Raw genomic sequence first — 21,665 nt, 5'->3', positions numbered from 1 at the left:
TCACCACTAGGCTACATGTTTTCCCCCAACAGTATAAAATCAAAAAGGGCCTGTTGTTACTGGCTGCAGCGAGTAATTCGGCCTCTGTGGTCTTGAATAGTTCGTTCAGTTCGTTCCTGTTGAACCTTAAATTGTTTTAAATGTAGTTTTAAAAAACACTGGTGTGGCGTGTGTTTCCGGTGGGCTGATTCCCGACGGTCCCACAAACGCACCATCAACCTCTCGCGTTTTTGCGGCGCGCGCACGTCCGTTGATCTTTCCGAGCGCAGCGGTGAGAACATGGCCGACGTGACAGCGGTGGACGGAGAGAAACTCAGCAAAAAGTAAGCGCGTTCCTTCTCTCCGCCGCATTTAAACCCTCCGCTGCCTCTCACTCGGTCTTATTTTCCTCGAGGAATCAGTCGTTTCAACAGTTAGGCCCGTTTAAATTAGGCTATGCAACATTACTAAATGTTACATCAGGTCAGAGGGTGCTAGCGAAGTGAGGAATCCATATGGAGGCACACGACAAGCCTACACATCCCATGATTCACTTCGTTCCTGTCACTGGTAGTTGTAGTCCTGAACATGCGCGGAAGCCAATCGCGATAGTGAAGTTAACCGATCGAAGAAACTACAAGATCCAAAACACACTTTAAGAAATGTCTTCCACACATTAATCTCACACTGGATTGTGTTAAATATTGGTTTTAACGTGTCCTATCTTTATTTTGTTCTGAGCACTTTGTTGTTTCGGACATGAGGCACAAGCAAGCGTCAGATCAGTTCTTACAGGATTGTCTTTACTCGCTAGCTGTAACGTTATGTTAACTGTGTAACGCTCGCTTAGCTAACAGAAAGAGAGACAAACACAATCAGATGTCAAAGTCTCTACGAGTTTCTCTCTAAGTTTAATTTTGGTTTCAGTTTTTATCCCGGGTCTCTGTGCAGATTTATTTTACCCCCAGCAGTGTTTTTATTTTCACCTGGTGGGCCAAAGACAGTCTCTGCTCTGTGTGCTCTACACTGTCTTTGTATATGTCTATTTTCTCAGGTGTGCCTGCTGACTGTGGTAGCTCAGCATGCTGTGTCTGATCAGAGCAGCCAGACCGCAGCTGTGCCGAGCCTTTGGGGTCGGGGGGCAGTGGTTAAAATGTGTAACCCCACATACAGCTGCAGGCCCAGCTCAGTTTTACGGGAAGCAGTGGAGAGGTGACAAAAGGTTGGTGGCTTTTCCATTCCAGTGAGAAAAACAACCAACCTTTTGTCATCAGAGTGAAAGTGTTTCCCTTCCTCTTTCTGCATGATTGTTGTGCTTCTCTTCTATTAGTGGACTGTGCCCGTGGCTTTTTGTTTTTATTTTAGACACCAGAATAGAGTCATACTGGGAAATCATATTTGTGTGCATCCATTAAATTTCAGTTCTGGTTCATCATTACCTGCAAACTTGTGATCCATGACTCATCTTTGAATCCTCCTGTCCTCCTCCTCATCAGTGAGCTGAAGAGACGAATGAAAGCTGAGAAGAAGGCGGCTGAGAAAGAGGCCAAGGTCAAAGAACAGGTGGAGCAGAAGAAGGAATCCAATGACCAGGGAGCGCAGAATGCCTGTCTGCTGGATGAGGAGACGCTTGACCCCAATGTGAGATTTTAGTTTGGTTATTAAACCCTCAATGTTCTGGTTTGGGTTTTGAATAGATACATTAATCTGTTTCCCTCTCATGTAGCAATACTTTAAGATCCGGTCCCAGGCGATCCAGGACCTGAAGGGCACAGCGGAGGACCCGTACCCACACAAGTACCACGTAGACTTGTCCCTCACAGAGTTCATTGAGAAATACAATCATCTACAGCCTGGAGACCAGCTGACAGATGTTGTTCTCCGTGTGTCTGGTGTGTAAACTAACTTTGTGTTTTATATATGTTCAGTGTAATCCAGCATTAGATCCCCTGTTAAACTTCATACATATAATCTGCAGGCCGCGTCCATGCCAAGAGGGCCTCTGGTGCCAAGCTGCTTTTCTATGACCTGCGAGGTGAAGGCGTCAAGTTGCAAGTTATGGCAAACTCGAGGTACAGCATGAGAGTCATGGCCAAAAGAACAGGATTTATACTTGTGAGCTTCGCTCTTTATTGTACTGGCTACAACTGTGAGGACATCTTAGTTGGCCTCAAACCCAAATATCAAGTGGCTGTTATTTAATTGTATTAAAGAGTGTGAAGTGATGTTTAGGGACATCATCATCATGTTGGATGAAGTTAAAACACAGCAGTCACACGGAGCTAAAAATTCAAATTCACTTGGTTATGTGATTGTTTTGTCAAATTATCATCAGTCATCATGTTGGTAATGTGGGGAGGGAGTTAATTTGTGTCTACCTTTCTTCTGTCAGGAACTACAAGTCTGAGGAAGACTTTGTGGCCATCAACAACAAACTACGCCGCGGTGACATCATCGGTGTCCGTGGTAACCCAGGGAAAACTAAAAAAGGGGAGCTGAGCATCATTCCCATTGAGATGACCCTACTGTCACCCTGTTTGCACATGCTGCCCCACCTCCACTTTGGCCTCAAAGACAAGGTAATGGTCACTGCGGTTCGATGCTCGGAGTTAGACTCTCCACCTGAAGGCAACAAATCACATATCTCTGTAAATAACACACTCAGAAAGTGAAGTTTCATTCTTATTAAAACATACTGACATTAGTAAAGTACAAGCATTAGCTCTTATGTCTCACAATCTGCTCTGCATTCAGGGCAGTGACAGATTCTTTCTTAAGCATTGGTTAAACAGGGACTTTGTTCATGGTATTATCAGCAGGATACAGAGTTTGCTTGTTGGACAGTTTGACCTGTCAAACACAGGTGCAGTTAATAACACTAATGATGCATACTGATGTGTACTAATGTGCTGTGGTGTAGAAGGAATGTTTTTCAATGACATCACCTCCTCACCATCACTGAGGTCTGAAACAAAGTGCTAAAGAAAAGGCTAAAGCTGCTGATGGAGGGAAGGATTGTATATATAATATATAATCTTTCTCTCAAAGGAAACACGATTCCGTCAGCGCTACTTGGATCTGATCCTCAATGACTACGTGAGGCAGAAGTTTATAACCCGCGCCAAAATCATCACATACCTGCGCAGCTTCCTGGACCAGCTGGGATTTTTGGAGGTGAGGACCGGAGCCTACTGAGACATGTTTAACTCGTCACACAAGTAATCTTTAGCTTGAATGGAAACATGTTTATCTACAGAAGAGAGATTCTGTAAGAGAATGATCTGTCTGATAGTTTGCACATTTGTTCCACATCTGACGCTGCTTTCCTGAATCCTTCAGATCGAGACACCGATGATGAACCTTATTCCTGGTGGAGCAGTGGCCCGGCCGTTTGTTACTTACCATAATGAGCTGGATATGAACCTGTATATGAGGATTGCTCCTGAGCTCTACCACAAGGTAATGTAACTTTACAGAGTCGTCCTTCTGCAAAATCAGTCACTTCCTGAGGGGATGACTTAAAATTGTCAAGGTCAAGCCTGTGAACATGTTGTACAGAAATAAATAGATTTTTTTATGCTGCACTTCAAGTTTTAAATGTTCATTGCTCAGAATTCTAAATATTTTCCCTGTGCATTATATCTGACACAGATGCTTGTGGTTGGTGGAATAGACAGAGTGTATGAGGTTGGTCGTCAGTTCAGGAATGAAGGCATCGATCTCACTCACAATCCAGAGTTCACCACCTGTGAATTCTACATGGCATATGCAGATTACCACGACCTGATGGAAATCACAGAGAAACTTCTCTCAGGTGGGTGAAAACACAAAGCGCCAGCACAAGCAAACAGTCAGAGCTAACTTGATGAAGCTTCAAAAAGCTTTTAGATTCTCATTGTATTTATGGCAGCGGTGTGTAACTGCAGATGGATCGGCCAGTTGGGGGCGCTGTTTAAAAGGAGTAAAGCCACGTAAAATTTGTATGAAGATTCTCACCTCTGATCTATATTTAGAAAAGATAATCTCATGCATCTCGTGGGGTGTTCAGGAGTCACTGAGGAAAAAGCAGAGCTGCTCTCATTAACTCAGTGCTTCCCTCTTTTCTTCAGGAATGGTGAAACACATCACTGGAGGATACAAGGTGACTTATCACCCTGATGGTCCGGAGGGACAGGCCTATGAGATCGACTTCACTCCACCGTTCAGAAGAGTGAGCATGACACACGACCTGGAGAAGATTATGGGAGTCAAATTCCCTCCTACTGACAGCTACGACACTGACGGTGAGAATCTGTAGAAACGCAGAGATGGAGTTAAAGTGAGACGAGCGCCTCTGAAAAGGGAGAAGCTTTCACAAATTCAGGGTTTATTTTCCATTTGATGTCTGTGTTCACATGTTTATCAGTCACGTCTGATTTCTCTTTGTTTTCAGAGACACGTAAATTCTTTGACGACCTGTGCGCACAGAGAGGAGTTGAATGTCCTCCACCCAGAACCACTGCTCGCCTCCTGGACAAGGTGCTCCATGGATGAACCATCTGTTCCACTGTGTGCTGCTTCTCTCCATTTTTTCTTGACTAATGACCTTTTCTGTACAGTTGGTTGGAGATTTCCTTGAGGTCACCTGTATCAACCCCACCTTCATCTGTGATCACCCTCAGATCATGAGTCCTTTAGCGAAATGGTGAGAAACGTCTTGTTCCATCTTCATATTCACCATTAAAGGATGTGATGCTCGGGTTCATGCTGAACTCCTGAAACTGTTCCAGGCACAGATCACAGAAAGGCCTGACAGAGCGTTTCGAGCTCTTTGTGATGAAGAAGGAAATCTGCAATGCTTACACTGAGTTGAATGATCCAATCAGACAGAGGGAGCTTTTTGAGCAGCAAGCCAAGGTGTGTATGAAGTGTTCCACTGTGCTGTTATCTCAGGTTCAGTGTATCAGTGTGTGTTAATGATTAGACGTGGATCTTTTTCAGGCCAAAGCTGAGGGGGATGATGAAGCCATGTTCATCGATGAGACCTTCTGCACGGCGCTGGAGTACGGTCTGCCACCGACCGCTGGCTGGGGAATGGGCATCGATCGTCTCACAATGTTCCTCACCAACTCCAACAACATCAAGGTAACACTGTCGTATGAATCCTGATGCAAACAGGTGCAGCCGCTGTTTCTTACACCTACATGAGAAGACAGGTTATCTGTCACTGTCTTCCAAAACAACCGGTCTGAGGATTGTCAGATCTGAATCCCTGTTGTGGCACGTTCCTTTCCCTGCTCACTAATAACTGTCAACATGCAGCGCTGTGTTACATCCAGGGTCAGTCTGACACTGTTACCTTAGTCAAACTAAACTAAAAAAGTGACTTCTCTGGTCATCGATTATTTTCTGTCCTGGATAGTTCTTCAGAACCGTAAAATGAGTACAGTCTTACGTTCTGTGTGTCCACATTTAGAAATCTGAAATATTATTATTCAGTTTTGCCTGTTTGCTCTGTTTGTAGTTGTTAGAGTTCATGAGGGTCAAGATAGGGAAAAGTTCTGCTTTAAACAGTTTCAGACTGAATGTTCCCTTCAAGGTTTTCCTTTAAGACCAAAAACTATTGTAAAAGAAACACGTCAGTGAAATCAGAATGAGAACAAAGTGGGCAGCAGGCCTGTTGTTAGTGTGTGTGTGTGTGTATGTGTGAGCACATGACTCACCTCAGTGTCCTCAAGACCTTCAGGCCTCGTTCAGGCTGAAATGCAACAGAAGAACACTGAGTTAAAGAGATACAGAGATAACATCATGTACACAGCAGACAGATGTGGTCTCTGAGCTTCACACTGAGCCACAAACCTGACTCAGACGCAGCACAAATAAAGTGACTGATGTTCAGATCCCAGTCGAGTCAGTAAACTCTGTGCATCTCTACACACTGTTCATATTATCACCCCCCCCCCCCCCCCCCTCCTCCTCCTCCTCCTCCTCAGCTGACAGCTGTGTTTCCTCACAGGAGGTGTTGCTGTTTCCAGCCATGAAGCCTGACGACAACAAGACATCAGCGCCCACAGAGGGCACCTCCGTCTGATCACATGACCTCTGATCTGCCTTTACCTCACTGTGGTCGTCAGTGGAGTCTGCGGGTTTTGTGTTTTATTAATGTTAGTCTGTCAAAGGTCGGATCTTTGCTGTTAAGGGAAGTCATCATGTGTCAGTTACAGCTGACTTGTTTTTTTTTTTTCTTTTGTGTTTCTTACACTTTTGCTGCGTCCTCCTCTGAGACATTTTAATCCTCGTTGTCGTCCAGACAGTAAATGGGTGGTATCTGATCAGGAAGTCATGTGATCTGCTGCTGTACGCAGACCTGGAGTCAATATTTCTGATTATACTTTGAGATACTTCAAACAGTGCTTGACTGTGGCTACCAAATACACCGAGTCGATTGGTCACAGGTCAAGCACCTGTAACATCTCCAGGTATCTCTCCGTTTTTACCAGGTCGGCTCGTTTCCCTGTCTGATTATTTTTCAAGATGGATTCCACAAATTCAATATTCCTCCGCCAAGAAGTTTAAACATGATTATATCTGAATAAAGTGCATATGAATCTACATTGTTTCTCTCTCTCAAAGTTTGTGGTCTTTACAAAAACATTTCAAGAGCCTGAGCAGCTCATAAACTGAAGGATGAATATTTTTAAAAACAAGTAGTACTGTCTCTATTGCTGATTATTATTTACTACTGTTATTTATTAGATGCTGCAGCTCAGCTTTTCTTTATACGTTGAGACAGTAGCTAAATAGACCTCCATGAGTACTGGACTTAAGTAAAACTCTGAGGTAGTTGAGCGTTTACATTTTCTGTTCCTCTACATCTCAGAGGAAATACTGTTCTTCTCCCTCCACTACAGTTACTGTATCTGTTTACACACACAACATTTAATAAGCTGATGCACAGTTTCAGATGAAACAACATTAACAACGTTACTTGATATTTTAAGAACAGAAAACAGTGTTTTTAAAACTGATAGATGTGTTTTCTAATAAAGCACATGTTTTATTATTTTAATGTAATATTTTAGAGGCCACACGGAGCTGAACTCACCCTCCTCACAAACACACCCCCACCCCCTCTCGGCTGCGGGAGCCCGCAAACAGTGGGATGGTGCGCGCTCCCGCGGTCAAGTGTATGTGCACTGGATTAAAGAGTTGGACACAGACTGAGTGAAGATGGCGATGAGGACAGCGCTGCGGTGCCTCTCCGCAAACTTTTCTCCCAGACTGCCTCAGCTCTCGCCCGCAGCGCAGCTCTCAGCCAGCCGGCTGCTGTGGAGGAGCGGCTCCCCGCGGACACTGAGCACCACCTCGGCCCTGTCCTCAGGTAAAACTGATACATAGACAAATCATACACGCGTTCCACCGGGAGCTGCGGTGGTACATACTACATGCGGGTTGGTTACACATTCCTGTCTCTGCAATGGACGAAAAACCCACGCAGTTTGTGTCACTTTGCCACAGCGGAGCAGAGGAATGCGACAGGGAGGCCAGATCCAAGTTTGTTATTAACTCGGAGCAGGAGAAGAACTAAAACCTGGGCGCTGAAAACCAGCAGCCACATGTTTTTCTGGGTAAAGTTTAGAGCAGGACTTTCTTTTTGACCCTGTTCGGTGTCACTGCAGGACAGTCAAAGCACGAGGTTCAGACTGGGATGTTAATTAATGAGCGTCAACGTCAAATTACTCCGGTCTCGTGCACCCAGGAACAGTTTATTAATCATGTGCCATAGATGATCTGTGGGGTGGTGAAATCCCTGAGTCTATTCATTCATTCCTCTTCCTGTCAGACATCAGTGTGTCAGATGCTGAAGGTTTATTTTCTGAGAGAATCAGTAAAATCATTTCTCCAGCTTCCTGTTCAGCAGCAGGATTATTCAGCTCTCAGGACTGACTCTGCCATGCATCAGCATCTCGCTCATTTCACAATCTGGTTCAAACCTGTATTTTTCTGCATGGTCTGATGCCAATACTGGGAATTGTTGAGCCGTTGCGGTTCTTCCCTCGGGGTATTGTGAAGATGACAGCGTGAGCTTTGAATCAAAAGGCTCCAACTCCTGCAGATCTGACACAACCGGATAATCTGGAGTCTTTTTTCTGTCCAAACACTGATGGTTAAACTGCGTCTGCAGAAATCTGTCTTTGAGGTTGTCTCGGTGAAACCAGTAAACTCCAGATTTTTATTTCTAATTGACGGCACACGGTGTTGCATAAGAAACAGCCGACTCTTCAGCTTTGGTCCAGAGTGCAGTAAACTGTTCTTTGGACATACGAATCATGGGCTCAGAGAACAGTGGCCTCTTATTTCACAAGATCCATCACAGCAGCAGTTTGTGTTTAATCACAGTTCAGTGCTGATTCATAGTTTGTTTATGTGATGAATTGATGTGGAACTCTCCCCTGTCTGTCCACAGCCCTGAAGTTCACAGAGAAGCATGAGTGGGTGAGAGTGGAGGGTGGGATCGGCACAGTTGGTATCAGCAGTTATGCTCAGGTACGTCGGTCCTTTCTTTTCTAATCATTGATTTACGACACTCTGGGTTCAGTGATGCTGAGGTCTGCAGTGAGCAGTTCAGTGCTGCACTTTGCTTTAACAAGCTAATTTACTGCTTTATTACTATTGTTTGAGACAATTGATGATGGTATGCAGAAAATCTCAAGGGCAGGTAAGTGTTTACCTGCAGACGCTCAGAGCTTTGACTGAGGGCAGGTGTGTTCTATCTCAGACCTGTAGAGAAACATTTACTGCTGTACTTGGAGCTGACGGCTGATCTGAGAGCAGCTGCTGACTGGTCAGTTGTGCCATCAGTAGTATTATAGTTTAAGAAGATGTGATGATGTGAAGAGATGGAAACTCAGTCTGCTGCTGCTGCTGTTGTATCAGGCTGATCACTGGATTACTGCTCCTTCACCCCGTCATATCACTGCAGACAGAAAAACAATGCTCATAAACTGTGGCTGTGATTATTTAAGTGTGGACTTTTATCAACCTGCACTCACACTGTACTTGGAAATGTGAACTTTGAGCAGACCTCTGACCGTATCCACCCACAGCATCTTGGGAAATGAACTGTAAATGAGATACCACAAAGAACTGGCTGAATTCAGCCCAGAACAACGTTGATCAGCTGCTTATTTGATGGTATGTCATTTATAGACTCGAGGCTACTGGTTGTATTTCCAGGATGTTATAAAATTAGAAAGACCAGAAGAAGCTTCATTAAGGGCTGGAGCAGTGATGAAAGCTCTGAGCTGCACATATCCTTAGAGCATCAGCTTGAATGTTTTACAACACAGTTCAACTGAGCTGGAGGACATTAAACTCTGTGATGCCTCTGCCTGTGTTCTGCTCCATCAATGATCTTTTTAAAGTTTGTTTAATTTGCTAAATTAAAAATTAAAGTCTGTTTTTTTTTCATGCATATACATTAGGCAGCACGTGAGATTTCACCTCTCACTCAAACACTTTCAGGGTCTAAAAATAATTTCCTTATCTCTGAACAGCTCCTCATAAAAGCCAGACATGAGTAAAGTTTCACACAGCTGCTTCTTTAGGAGCAGTAAATCACACATGCTGTGAGTGATGAATCACAGCACATCTTCCACACGTGTTAGTCACACAGATTGGACACATCGTGTACAGAGAAACATTTCTACATTTTCTTCATGAGGAGAGGATTTTCAACCTCACCTGCACAGAGGTGATACTTTAAATGAAGCATCAGTATGAGGCCAGAGCAGCTTCCTCTCACTGAGGAGATGATCTTACTCTAACCATGATGTTTGGGCCTTAGGAGGTTTTGAAATTCATATTTGAAAATTAATTTGACCAACACCTGCTGGTTCAGTGACATGAATACAGTAAATGTAGCCAGTTTCTACTGTACATACAACATTCCTGTAATTCTACCCACCTGAATGCATCACTGTGTAAAGAACAGTTTTAACAGGACATTGATCTGAAGCCTCAGACAGACTCTGTCATTATAAACAGAAACACTCTTAGTTTTAAGATAAAGAACAAACCTGACATTATGTCCTTATCACTTTATTGAGTTAATCACACACACACACACACACACACACACACACACACACACACACACACACCACCCAGCTGTGGTAAAGTCTCACTAGAGCACCAACTGTGTTATAACATAGGCCCTAAATATATTATTTATTCCTGTTTGAGAAACATCTGCAGAGAGCTACAGTGCACAGTTAATGAATCATTACGCATTTTAAAATGGACACATATAACTCTGACCCATTATAAAGGAAAAGAGTCACAGAGAGGCTGAAACACTGGAATTCTGGATCAGGTGCTGATTCATTCATTCATTCATTCACTCGTTGTGTTGTTTCAGGAAGCGTTAGGTGACGTGGTGTACTGTGGACTCCCTGAAGTTGGCCAAAGACTTGAACAAATGGGTGAGAGCCTGGAATCCACTTTTTAATCTTTTTGTTTGAAATGACTTAAATACATCCCTGCTCCTTTATTCAAATGTTAAAGCACTGATACTTTTTATATCATGAACTTGAAAAATAGAAATGTTTGCTCAGTCATCTGTCATGCTGTGTGTGTGTGTGTGTGTGTGTGTGTGTGTTATAGAGGAGTTTGGTGCTCTGGAGAGTGTAAAGGCTGCGAGTGAGCTGTACTCACCACTGACAGGAGAAGTAACTGAAATCAACACAGAGCTGGCAGAGAATCCTGGACTTGTGAATAAAGCCTGCTATGCAGAAGGTGAGCCTCTCACAGTCACAGCTGTTTGTTGCTGGTAAATCTACAGTCAGGAATCTCTCTCTAACTGTTGCCAAGGTAGATGACAAGTTGCCAAACTAGAGTAATGTTCATGAGAACATGTATATGTTTGGCTTCTTAAATATAAACTCTTACCTTTCAGGCTGGCTAATCAAGATGACGATCGAGAAGCCAGAGGAAGTGGAGAGCCTCATGGATCAGGCTGCGTATGATACATTTCTTAAGTCGCTTGAAGAATAAATCAGTGAACTCACTGTGCTGTTTTGTAATGTCATTTCAGTCAGAGATCAGTAGGCCAGGTTACTAACACCTTGTGTGACACTCTTCTTCGTCTGTGGTATTTATTTTGATACTGGAATTGTGCTATCAAAATATAAAAAATAAAATACTCTGTAACAACTTCCACTTAGAAGGTTAGGATTTGTTTTAGCCACTAGCAAACCTAAAGGGCTCTTAATCTCCACATCTGTCTGTGGCACCGGGTCTCGTTCCTGGTGCTTAGCTCCATTTTCAGATGTGCACAGATGTGTTGAAGGACTGGAAAGTGATTGTAAGCGCTGTGTCACATTCATTTAATAAAATTTAAACTTGAAACAAAATAACATCCGGTCATTCTTGGTCATGACAGCAAACACACAGGAATGTGTTGTGATGACGCTGGCACCAGTTCACACAGTGAACAATGACAACACAACTTTACAGTGTGAGAGTAAAAAAGGCTCATGTACAGTTAATGTGTGTGGAGACATGTTCATAGCATGTTGGTCTACATGTGCTGACAGAGCATGCTGCCTCTTTTTGCTCGTAGCTCCACACACCTGACCTTTGCCCTCAGGTGCAGATAGGAAGAGATAGCAGAGGCCGGATGATCAATGATTAATGAAGCAGTGCTCTTAAAATCATTGACTGAACAAAAAACTGCAGCTCTCAGGCTGATAAAGAGCTGTAACTGGTATTTCTGACTTTGTATTTATTTTATTTGTATAATAAAAGACTGAATTTACTTTATATCCAAATGTCTTCAGCAGAACTTCCTCTTAAAGGGAAGGTCTGTGTGATGTGTTGAAGTCTCCCATTTACAAACTGCATGTTTCTCCAGATTGACACCTTTTAACCTTTGACCTCTCCACAATAGAAAATGCAGTTTTATTATGTTTCACTGTGTCATGAATCATCATCAACCAGCTTCTGACATTGAATCCATTTCTGCATCAGTTGTAATGTGAAGGCAACATGAGTCAGAAGCTGTTAACTCCTCTAACTTTGATCCTATGTCCAAGGTACAGTTTATGATTGCTGCATCGCACAAAAGGAAACTGATTTGATCCTGACATCATCTAATAAACAGTTCTTTCATTGTATCACCAGATGACACACTGGTTCAACAAGAAAACAAGTTTAGACAGCACCACAGCAACAGTTCACACAGAACGCTTTCTTAAATGTGTTCACGCATATTTAAACATGAGAAGGAATAAGTGAAAGTTATTATTATTATTCTGCACACTCAGCTTTGCAGCTCTCATGTGTGTGGTCGGCCTGTTTGGTAACGAATCCATCATCTTCTACAGCTGTTTGGACAGTTTTACTCTCACATGTTGGAAATGGCAGGCACGAGCTAATGACTCATCAACAGAGATCAGTCCACATGCCTCCTCATAGACTTTCAGGATAGTACTGTGTAGTAGTGTCTTAAGCAGTTTCTATTGCTACATACAGGGATACCCTACTGCCATAAAGTAATTATCTGCGGATGCTGATTGAATAATTTGGAGTGCTGATCAGTGTCTGTGGTCTATCAGTATACTAACCTACTGTAGGAAACACAATGAGATGAAGCCAAACCTACTACTGATTCCTAACAGAAGGTCGGAGGCCTACATCTAGTGGCCAGTACAAAAACCTCACTTTTTCACTTTGCACAATGCACAGTTTTGAATATGTGGACTCAAATTAAATCACAACACAATCTACATGGACTTCAGTTTGCAAAATACATTTCATGTCATAGATAAATTACATTTATTAGAACTCTCACAGTAAAGTTAATGAGAGTAATAATGAATATAATAATTATTATAATGAACAATCAAAGATTGAGATAAGCTTTATTTGACAAAAAGTACATTCATAGGTTTTTCAACAATTAATATTTCTAATTTTTATTTCTACACATATATCCACTATGTATACACAAAGCGTGTGCAAATTCACATCATAACAACGATACAAATATAAGAAGGTTGAATGCATTTCACTGTATCTAGACAAAGATGAAGAAAGTGTGTTTAAAGTGCTCTTACTTCCGGTTTTACATAAACGACCCATTTCCTTTTCCCTCGGTTTACGTGATGTCATGATTTAGTACAATTAAAGGCTATAGAAATATTGCCTAACGTATAGCATGAAACTGCTCTGCTAAAGCGAAATAAATTATTCTTACCCTAAACCGAATGGGATATTTAAATTTCATTTTACGTTCTTTCAGTTCGTTTTCGCGGGGGGTGTTGCTCCTTTACATACTCTTTGATCAGGCTTCTGTTCGCTCATTGGCTGGTTGACACATATCCCACAATCCCCCGCATTACAACTTCCTTTTTCCTTTCGGCCATTTTCCTCCCTCGTAGGTATGAGAAATTATTCCCTACTGTTTTAAAAGTAATCTAAATTAATCCTTGGTATTTTATCGGTATTTGTCGATTTCAGTTACAACCTGAAATAGTGTGTTTTATCAACTTTAAATTAAGGTGACTATTGTTACAGATTTTGCCGTTGAATTGCTGATTAACATCTGTTTTAGTGGCGATGCCCGATCAAGTGCTGCCAGTGTGTTGACTGTTAGCATCGCTGTTTCAGGCCAGCGGTAGTAGCCCAGTGCATCAATAATGTCCTATAAAATATAACCAACCCTTAAAATAAAAACGGCTGTAGGTAAAGAATGGTTAAATAGCAAATATTATTGATTGTGGCATGTCAAAATAGCCAATAGCCTGGTAGAACTGGTAGCTTAGCATCTCTGACCTAGCGCTGTGTGTGCCGGCATGACAGCCTGCTCATGTCTCTCTGCTGTGTTGCAGGGAAGTAGGCAGCCATGGCCCCCAGCCGGAATGGAATGATTTTGAACCCTCACTTCCACAAGGACTGGCAGAAAAGAGTGCGCACCTGGTTCAACCAGCCCGCCAGGAAGATCCGCAGGTAAGAACTGCCCGGTGCTCCAGGGAGAGATGCTAACTTGAGCTAACGCACCTTCCACTCGCCTCATGAATGAGAGACGTTAGCAGATATAACACGAGCACAGTCAGCTAGCTTTTAATATATTGGAACGAATTGTATGAAGGTCTAATAAGTTAAATTGGACGCCAGTAACATTTTAATGTTCTCAAATGCAGACTCCATCAGTAGTTTGATAGCATGGACATATAGAATCCAACACCGGTCTGACAGTGGACTGTAAATATACAGTGGCAGATATGTGACTTGTAGTTTTAGCTGCTGCCAGGGAGTTTGATTAAAATCAGGCAGTCAACATGCACTGTGTGAGGTGCTGCCTTATGGGTGCACTATGGTTTTTGAAGCACATTATTAAGTATACATAGATCTTTAAAGAAATGTTAAAGTTTTATTTTGATATTCCTGCATGTGCATTTTTTTCATCGGAGGGGAGGCTGTTGTCAGAGTTTTGGTTTAATGTATTGAGGGAGTGATGTCTGCAAATAGACTGGCAGCTGATTTTGATTGATCAAGTCCTGGAATCTCAGTGCAGTGTGGATGAAGTGTAGGTGTGTAGGTTTAGCAGCTTGCAGCCTTCATCCCACCACATGATCATCACTGAATGTAATGTAGTTTTCTTTGACATTAAATCTAAAGTTACAGAGTCTGTTCCTCAATTAAAGATAGAAGAGAATAGTGGGTGAGGGAGAGAAACAAAAGGTCATAGATTTTACTAATTCATTTAAACTCTAACAAAAAGCTAAATAAACAAGTTAAATACAGACTTGTGTAGTTCCTGAGTTTTGTGAAGGGTTTAGCTTTTCTCCAGTTTGACTAAGATATTTTTCTACAGGCGAAAGGCTCGTCAGGCTAAGGCCCGTCGTATTGCTCCTCGTCCTGTTGCTGGACCACTGAGGCCACAGGTCAGGTGTCCCACTGTCAGGTACCACACAAAGGTCCGTGCCGGACGTGGCTTCACCCTGGAGGAACTCAAGGTAAGATTTAGTAGTAATCTGTTAATAAATTTGTTTATATGCAGAAATAATTAACCAGCAATACCAATAACCAGTATTTGAAAACTGAAAGAATTAAATCCCAAAACTGAGACCCCAAAAACAAGTGTTTAACAGTTTGACTTCCACCTCAGAAATGTGTTTGACTGCTGTAGATGCAGAGCAGAACCGGCTCAGTCTCTCTGAGATGAATCATGCATCCCACCCAACCAAAACACTCAGTAGCTGTAGAAGAACACAGAGCGCTGCTCAAAGACTTGATGTTCCAGCCAAAGTGTACCTTTCCTCTTCTCCCATGCACTGTCCTGCTGTGGGAGGAAGGCTAAACGACTGTTGATGTGCAGCACCCCAGAACATGTGGATGTGTTTGTTGTTTTCCGTCACAAGACGTAGACTCACAAAGGAGTTCTGGTTTTTAATTAGATGATTTCGTTTGTTTGGATCAGAGTTGAATTAGATGTTAATTCTAATTGTCAGCTCCTAACTCTATGAGTAAGACCCATTAATTTAACTATTTAAGTCATGGGAGAAAACATGAAATGCCCATATCCACTGCAAACAGAATTCATGGCTTGATGCTCAGGGACTAGATCTTGTAACTAATCAACTAAAGCACCCTTACTCCTGTAACATGTCAACAGAAGATATTCCTGGCCACTACAAGAGACTGTGGAGGGAGTGGAGAGTGCTGTGCCCCAGTTCATTAGGCTCAAGTGTTGAATCATTATGACTGGGAATATAAAAACCATCTTCTGAGTTTAGTGTCGCAGCAGTCAGATGATGACAAATCTCCGGAATCTCTGTATTTTCTTGATGAATCCTTTGAACCCTTTTTCTGATGACTGCTTTTGTTGATCCAAAAAGGAAAATCAAATTGAATGTCACAAATCTGTGGACGTTAGATCTAAATCAGGTTTTAGGTTCAACTTGCTGTAACACGCAGTGCTCCTCCCTCCCTGCAGGCGGCCGGCATCCACAAAAAGACAGCCCGCACCATCGGCATCTCTGTTGACCCCCGCCGTCGCAACAGATCCACAGAATCCCTGCAGGCCAACGTGCAGCGCCTGAAGGAGTACCGCTCCAAGCTCATCCTGTTCCCCAGGAAGGCTTCTGCCCCCAAGAAGGGAGACAGCACTGTAAGTTTCTCTCTCACATTGTCACATAAAACTAGTTTGTGATAGACTACAGTAGTGAACAGATGTTTTATGTTTTGCTGAGTTTAAATGACTCCACAGAGGCATGCAGTCAGTGAGGAGTGAATCATTTCTCCGTACAAATTGGTACAAAGTCCTCTTTGATGTTTTAGTTTTGCTGCATCTCATTAAAATGAATAGAGAAGCTTTTTATTGTAAAACAGATTTAGCTCCAACCTTTACCACACTTGACTTTGTTAAAATGAAATGCAGTACAGTTATAGTTCCTGTGTAATCCCTGCATGAGACTGTTTGTCTCTGGCAGCTGCACACCTTCAGAGAAAGATCATCATTTGCATTCTGAATGCCATTTCAGTCAGTTGTGTCAGGTTTTATGAGACTGCATGGGGATTTGAGGTTTTCTAATGAAACAGGGGACACACCACTGAACTCAAATTCAGTCACATTTGAAAACTAATTCATCCATGTGGTGATGAATTTGAGGGTTTTTCTAAGATAATTCAGCTGATGAATAAAACACCACAGAGGACCTGTAATGTCAGAGACATGCACGGTCCGAACACTGCCTCCCTGCTCTGAAAATATCTGATCCCTACACACGACACCATGAACTCATTCAGATTTAATACCTCAGTATTACCTGAATAAGCATCAGTCTGATCAGTCTTCAGGTTGGCTGCTGTGGTTGAAAACCATCATGTAAACCACACACTATTTTCTCTGCCTTGACCTCCAAGTCATTTCCCTTCACATGTTGTTGGTGTGTTTCAGCCTCTCTGTGCACAGTGGATTCTTGTCTGTTTTCTTGAAGAGTGAACTGTGTGTAATCTTTTCAGGAGGAGGAACTGAAGATGGCCACTCAGCTCACTGGTCCAGTCATGCCCATCAAAACTGTAAGTAGTTCCTGCAAGATTCTCCTCGAACCTCGCGTTCATTTTCAGAAACATATGCAGTCACAGCAGTCAGGTGATGACAAATCTCCGGAATCTCTGTATTTCTTTGATGAAACATTTGAACCCTTTTTCTGATGACTGCTTTTTAAAAATCTAATCTGGAAGCCAAATCACAAGATCATAAAAAGTGATGTTTGAAAACTGGATCTTTGCAACAGGCTGGATTTTGTGTTTTTTATGGAGAGAAATCTGTTAACCAGTGTGAAGAAAAGTGTCCTATCATTGTTTTTCTCTCTCTTTCAGGTGCACAAGAAGGAGAAGGCCCGGGTTATCTCTGAGGATGAGAAGAACTTCAAGGCTTTCGCCAGCCTGCGTATGGCTCGCGCTAACGCTCGTCTTTTTGGCATCCGTGCCAAGAGAGCTAAGGAGGCTGCCGAGCAGGACGTGGAGAAGAAGAAGTGAAAATAGCCTCTATGGAACTTTGCAAAATAAAGTGTTTAAAAAGATGAATGTGAGAATGTCGTGATTAACAGGTGGTGGTTTTTGTGGTCTAGTCATAGATGAGACTTGATGGAACAGAGACTCGGCTGAGGACACGGTGTCTGCTGTATACCTGCAAACAACAAAGTGATGGTTCTGGATCATTTTTACAGGTATCTCCACAGTGAGGGTGTGACTTACAGACAGGATCAGATGTGTGCAGAGTGCAGCTCTTAGCATGAGAGCTAATAAATATTATTAGAGGTGAACACATTAAAACAGGAATATAAAAGTTAATTGTAACTGTAAAAATGGTTCTTCAGGACAAAGACACAAAGAACATCAAGACCAACGTCAGAGGTGCATTAGTCCCTAAAAATGTGATCTGGTTCAAGCCAACTAATAAAACCAGACCTGTCAGAAGAACCTGGTTTTTACTAATAACATTAACACTGGCTCTGCTCTGCTCCTGTGTCATAAACAATACCAGGACCCTGAAACTGAAGCAGCTGAATGGAACTCAGCTGTGATTAATCTAATGATTTACACCTGTGCCTCTGATCAAATCTTTAGTTCAGTCAGTATCTGACCTGGACCTGCTCTGAGCTCACTCTGGATTCAGTGAGAATATTTTCAGCAGTAGGTGGCACCAGAGGCACAAAATACAGCTCATTAATGGAGATGTAGAAACTGAACGGTGGAGTTTGTTGAAGAAACTGAAGAATCACTTTTTAAAAGCTGGACTTTCTGAGAGCAGGTCAGTAACCTAACATGACAGATGAACTCGATCAGTGACTCAGCAGTTATTAGAGGAGCGTGTGTGACAGAAACCGATGATGTTAATTCAAGCTCGTCCAGTTAACTCCTTTAGTTTGAAAGTGTGGTCACCAGAAATTCAGTCTGAGAGGCTGAGGCAGGCAGAGCCTGGTCATTAAAACATGTACATTATCCAGAGCATATTAATGCAGAAGTGGAGGTCAACTACAGCCCCTGAGGCAGAGGATGGTCAGGAGAGGTGAAAGTAAGGAAAAATGAAAAACTCATCCCAGTGGGGACAGTTTTACACTCAGCCTGTGGGGGTGAAGCTGAATTTTAATATTCGTACAGAAGGTTACGTGCTGGCAGACGTGAACCAAAATGGACTGTTGATATGAAAACATTGCTATGACAACAGAGGTTCTGGACATTTAGAAACAATTTGCACATGCTGGCTGTGCTGTGGTGCTCTGATAAGGTGAAGTGAATAAATAAAAAGTAAATAAAAGAACTCGGGTGCAGAGAGACTCCCCTGGTGGGTGAGATTGCCCATTTCAAATGCATTACTCACTGCCATTTTAGAAAATGTCCAATTCTAAAAAAAAAAGATCCCAAGTCCAGCATGCCAGCAGACGGGAATAAATCAGGATGAGGTGAGACAAAATGCCCTTGTCTGTGTCTCCTTTAGTGTGCATCTGTGTCCCAACAGTCTGAATGCAAATAAATAATTCAGTTAATGAAAGGGAGTGGACAGGAGTCAGGTCGTTTTGGACCAGAGGTGAGACGGTCCTGTTTATGCGTAAGATAGGGCACTGCAAAATAATGACTTATAACTGTGCACCTGGTGTTTATTGTTCTCTATTCTCTCATCCATGATTCTACTGTCCAACTTAAATCAATGAGGTTGTACGTGTGCTTGTGTCCGGCAGTGTCAGCTTCCCTCTCCATGTAGAACTGTGTGTATCATGTTAACTGTGAGAGGAGAACTCCCATGTTTTTGACCACAGTATTTGTAGGTCAGTAAGGCAAATATAATGATGACAGACAGGAGACTCCTGGAGATAATCTTTCTATTCAGTGAGCCTGCTGAAACACAAGCCCAGTGATTGATTCCCATTAACAGGGATGCTGCAGCTACCATCACCAATAAGAACGACCTGAGAATCAATAGTGCTTTTTAAAATTTCCAAAAACCTACCTTCACACAGAAATACCTCTGCTCAGGGGAGCTGCTCGCTGGTGGAAAACCGTGGATGATGTTACACCAACACACCGCAGCTAGTTTGACTCAGGCCATGTTGAGAGTATTGTTCCTTTTTTGGGGGGTTATTGTGGTCAGCAGTGCCGAGGCGGGGGGGGAGCAGCAGGGGGAAGCTGAATAGATAATCCATGTGTAAAGGCAGGGAACGTCCTGTGAGGTGCTGGACTGACACAGCAGCAGCAGATGGCTGTTGTTTGGAGCTGGGGCTCAGGTGCGTGCCCCAAAGCAGACGCTCGCTACTGACCCTGAATACCCATGGAGGAAGAGGCGGTGGGGGTGAAAGCTGCCGGAGAGGAGCTGGCATTAGGCGATGGCCACGTCAGAAAGCACCGAGCTTCCATGTTAAACACACTGCGTGCAGACATGGCTTTGTTACTTTTATTTAAAGAGTTAGTTTGAACTCTGTGTAGGTTACATGGTGATCAGACCAACAGAGCAGATAATTGAAAAGCAGGGAGCCAAGTGTTTTATTTGTCATGCCGTTGGAATGATTTGATTGACCCGCCCGTCTGCTGCTCACATCATTCCTGCGTCTGAAAGCCTCAAAGAATCAGCCTCGTCCTCCTGAAATCAAACACTAACTTGTAATGCTGCAGAGCTCTAATGAAAGACTGTTCTCTCTGTCTCAAGGACACTTCAGAATGACAAGACTTCAAAAACCTTCAGGAATAAAATGTTACAACACCTTTCTGTTACCAAGAGGCGCAGAGTAATTAATTGCCAGACACACAGGGTACTTTAAAACAGTCCAACCTGAGCTTTTACTTTCTGTTCCTCACTTTATTTTGATGAACTCCAAATTTCCCAAATCACTTTATCAAATCATTTGTTTTTTAGCTGCTTTGTCTTTCCCGGCCTTCAGCTCTGTCTTTGCTGAAACTCAAGAGCTGCTGTTTTGTCAGTGCAATCTATAAATGTTACGCAATGTCTGGAAATACATTCATGAAAATAATACATTTGTGGGTGGACTGTGAAAAGGTCCAAGCGTGAACGCTGTGTGGAAACAATATGTTACGTAACATACATTGTTGTGGAATGATTGAAAAATCGACAGTGAATCATTTCATGTTGGTTTTAATGTGAGTGACATTAGTTTGTTGGTTTATATACGTGCATGTGTGTGTGTGTGTTTGGTCTCAGGTGTCTGGAGCTCCACATGGAGATCTGATGGTGACGTGCTGCTGCTGGAGGATCTGCCGTCTGACTTCCTGTTCTGTCCTCAGCAGCCAGACAGGACCGTTCATTCAGACATGGACTGCTTTCTCTCCTGAGCAGGAACTGACAAACCTGCTGTTCCACAGCTTCAGCACGAAGGTCCACTAACCTGTTGTTAATCTGAGCAGGGGGCAGTGTTTAACATGACTGTATGCAGATGTCTGCTCTCTGTGTATTATAATACAGAATATATTATTCTGATTTTCCATAGATGCATGACACCCTGCTCTCAGGTCAGTCTGTTGGTCGGCTGCTCTAACAGACTGCACAGTGGAGGGATCATGTATGAGCAAAATGACACAGCCTGATCAAAGTGTGCTGAGGCTGAGGGTTTAAACCTTCTGCTGGGTCTGCAGAGAGGTGGAAGAGTGGGAAAACAAGTGAAGACTTTTAGTGTATTTTGTTGATTTATTCATGAGTCACAGTTTAATGGTTCTCTTGTCATCTAATCACACAAAGCTACGCACACATTCTTTGCATTTATGTCAGGTTGTGTTCTCTGTGTGAGCTGTCAGACACTAAAAGCCTGTGTGATGCACTCACACCGTCTCACCCTCCTGTTTTCTCTGGGCTCGGGTTTGAATTCAACTCTCAATAATCAAAAAGCCCATCTCTACCTCAGCACCAGCAGCTGGACTCCGCTCCCCATCTCTGCACACAGGCTACTCCCTCCTCACTGTCTAACCAATGAGTTTCAGCCGAGGGAAAAAAACAGCCAGGCGGTGTGTGTGTGTGTGTGTGTGTGTGTGTAATGGGAGCGGATTAAACAAGTGTGTTTAAGAGTAAAAGAACAACGACAGGTAGGAAGTGAGTTTCTCGGGTTTGACCTGACTGTCCGCGGGTTTCATGCTTCAGCTGAGGGATTTAAATGCGGTTGCTTGTGTGTTTTTCTGATCAGCTGCAGACTGCT

The 21,665-nt window shown here is 42.9% G+C and overlaps 4 protein-coding genes and 2 non-coding genes across 10 annotated transcripts in view; all 6 read left to right on the top strand.

Annotated features, from left to right (window-relative positions):
- The first annotated feature begins 170 nt into the window (after nt 1-170).
- Nucleotides 171-6,570, top strand: kars1 (lysyl-tRNA synthetase 1). Of its 2 annotated transcripts, XM_018687556.2 has the most exons (15): nt 171-323; nt 1,034-1,201; nt 1,476-1,620; nt 1,706-1,871; nt 1,958-2,051; nt 2,372-2,558; nt 3,028-3,153; nt 3,319-3,438; nt 3,631-3,793; nt 4,089-4,262; nt 4,412-4,497; nt 4,578-4,663; nt 4,749-4,875; nt 4,960-5,103; nt 5,975-6,570. In XM_018687556.2, exons 2-15 carry the CDS (start codon nt 1,062-1,064, stop codon nt 6,047-6,049), a joined length of 1,833 nt encoding a protein of 610 aa, XP_018543072.1. In that variant the 5' UTR covers nt 171-323; nt 1,034-1,061; the 3' UTR covers nt 6,050-6,570. The 2 variants fall into 2 exon arrangements, with proteins under 2 accessions (XP_018543072.1, XP_018543073.1); XM_018687557.2 differs by lacking the exon at nt 1,034-1,201 and having other exon boundaries at nt 186-323.
- A 550-nt stretch (nt 6,571-7,120) lies between these two features.
- On the top strand, nt 7,121-11,375 carry gcshb (glycine cleavage system protein H (aminomethyl carrier), b). The gene is made up of 5 exons (XM_018687558.2): nt 7,121-7,339; nt 8,426-8,505; nt 10,379-10,442; nt 10,624-10,755; nt 10,916-11,375. The coding sequence occupies exons 1-5, from the start codon at nt 7,189-7,191 to the stop codon at nt 11,011-11,013; spliced, it is 525 nt and encodes a 174-aa protein (XP_018543074.1). The 5' UTR covers nt 7,121-7,188; the 3' UTR covers nt 11,014-11,375.
- A 1,907-nt stretch (nt 11,376-13,282) lies between these two features.
- rpl13 (ribosomal protein L13) lies at nt 13,283-17,549 on the top strand. The gene is made up of 6 exons (XM_018687564.2): nt 13,283-13,400; nt 13,851-13,968; nt 14,837-14,978; nt 15,959-16,132; nt 16,987-17,043; nt 17,347-17,549. Exons 2-6 carry the CDS (start codon nt 13,865-13,867, stop codon nt 17,503-17,505), a joined length of 636 nt encoding a protein of 211 aa, XP_018543080.1. The 5' UTR covers nt 13,283-13,400; nt 13,851-13,864; the 3' UTR covers nt 17,506-17,549.
- On the top strand, nt 15,775-15,853 carry LOC127143645 (small nucleolar RNA MBII-202). The gene has a single exon (XR_007815215.1). It is a non-coding gene; the product is annotated as a small nucleolar RNA MBII-202 (small nucleolar RNA).
- On the top strand, nt 17,118-17,197 carry LOC127143668 (small nucleolar RNA MBII-202). The gene has a single exon (XR_007815232.1). It is a non-coding gene; the product is annotated as a small nucleolar RNA MBII-202 (small nucleolar RNA).
- A 3,772-nt stretch (nt 17,550-21,321) lies between the features above and the next one.
- cpne7 (copine VII) overlaps nt 21,322-21,665 on the top strand; it is a 30,714-nt gene continuing 30,370 nt past the window's right edge. For 3 of the 4 annotated variants that reach the window (XM_051073455.1, XM_051073453.1, XM_051073452.1), the window contains exon 1: nt 21,322-21,555. The gene's annotated coding sequence lies outside the window, so the exon portion shown is untranslated. Of the gene's footprint in view, nt 21,556-21,578 lie in introns of those variants that run through there. The other variant, XM_018687562.1, reaches the window with a different exon arrangement.

This window comes from Lates calcarifer, linkage group LG2 (genome assembly GCF_001640805.2).
Source record: "Lates calcarifer isolate ASB-BC8 linkage group LG2, TLL_Latcal_v3, whole genome shotgun sequence".
In the NCBI taxonomy this organism is placed as follows: domain Eukaryota; kingdom Metazoa; phylum Chordata; class Actinopteri; family Centropomidae; genus Lates; species Lates calcarifer.
This window is presented reverse-complemented; position numbering and strand designations above follow the sequence as displayed.

What these genes read in the sequence shown, in the direction of transcription:
- kars1 (XM_018687556.2), top strand. Translation starts at nt 1,062, where the DNA reads ATGCTGTGTCTGATCAGAGCAGCCAGACCGCAGCTGTGCCGAGCCTTT. An exon ending in ACTTTGGCCTCAAAGACAAG is followed by an intron (nt 2,559 to 3,027) that starts GTAATGGTCACT and finishes TTTCTCTCAAAG; the next exon opens with GAAACACGATTCCGTCAGCG. An exon ending in CTCCTGAGCTCTACCACAAG is followed by an intron (nt 3,439 to 3,630) that starts GTAATGTAACTT and finishes TATCTGACACAG; the next exon opens with ATGCTTGTGGTTGGTGGAAT.
- gcshb (XM_018687558.2), top strand. Translation starts at nt 7,189, where the DNA reads ATGGCGATGAGGACAGCGCTGCGGTGCCTCTCCGCAAACTTTTCTCCC. An exon ending in GTATCAGCAGTTATGCTCAG is followed by an intron (nt 8,506 to 10,378) that starts GTACGTCGGTCC and finishes GTGTTGTTTCAG; the next exon opens with GAAGCGTTAGGTGACGTGGT. An exon ending in TAAAGCCTGCTATGCAGAAG is followed by an intron (nt 10,756 to 10,915) that starts GTGAGCCTCTCA and finishes CTTACCTTTCAG; the next exon opens with GCTGGCTAATCAAGATGACG.
- rpl13 (XM_018687564.2), top strand. Translation starts at nt 13,865, where the DNA reads ATGGCCCCCAGCCGGAATGGAATGATTTTGAACCCTCACTTCCACAAG. An exon ending in CCCGCCAGGAAGATCCGCAG is followed by an intron (nt 13,969 to 14,836) that starts GTAAGAACTGCC and finishes ATTTTTCTACAG; the next exon opens with GCGAAAGGCTCGTCAGGCTA. An exon ending in TCACCCTGGAGGAACTCAAG is followed by an intron (nt 14,979 to 15,958) that starts GTAAGATTTAGT and finishes CCCTCCCTGCAG; the next exon opens with GCGGCCGGCATCCACAAAAA.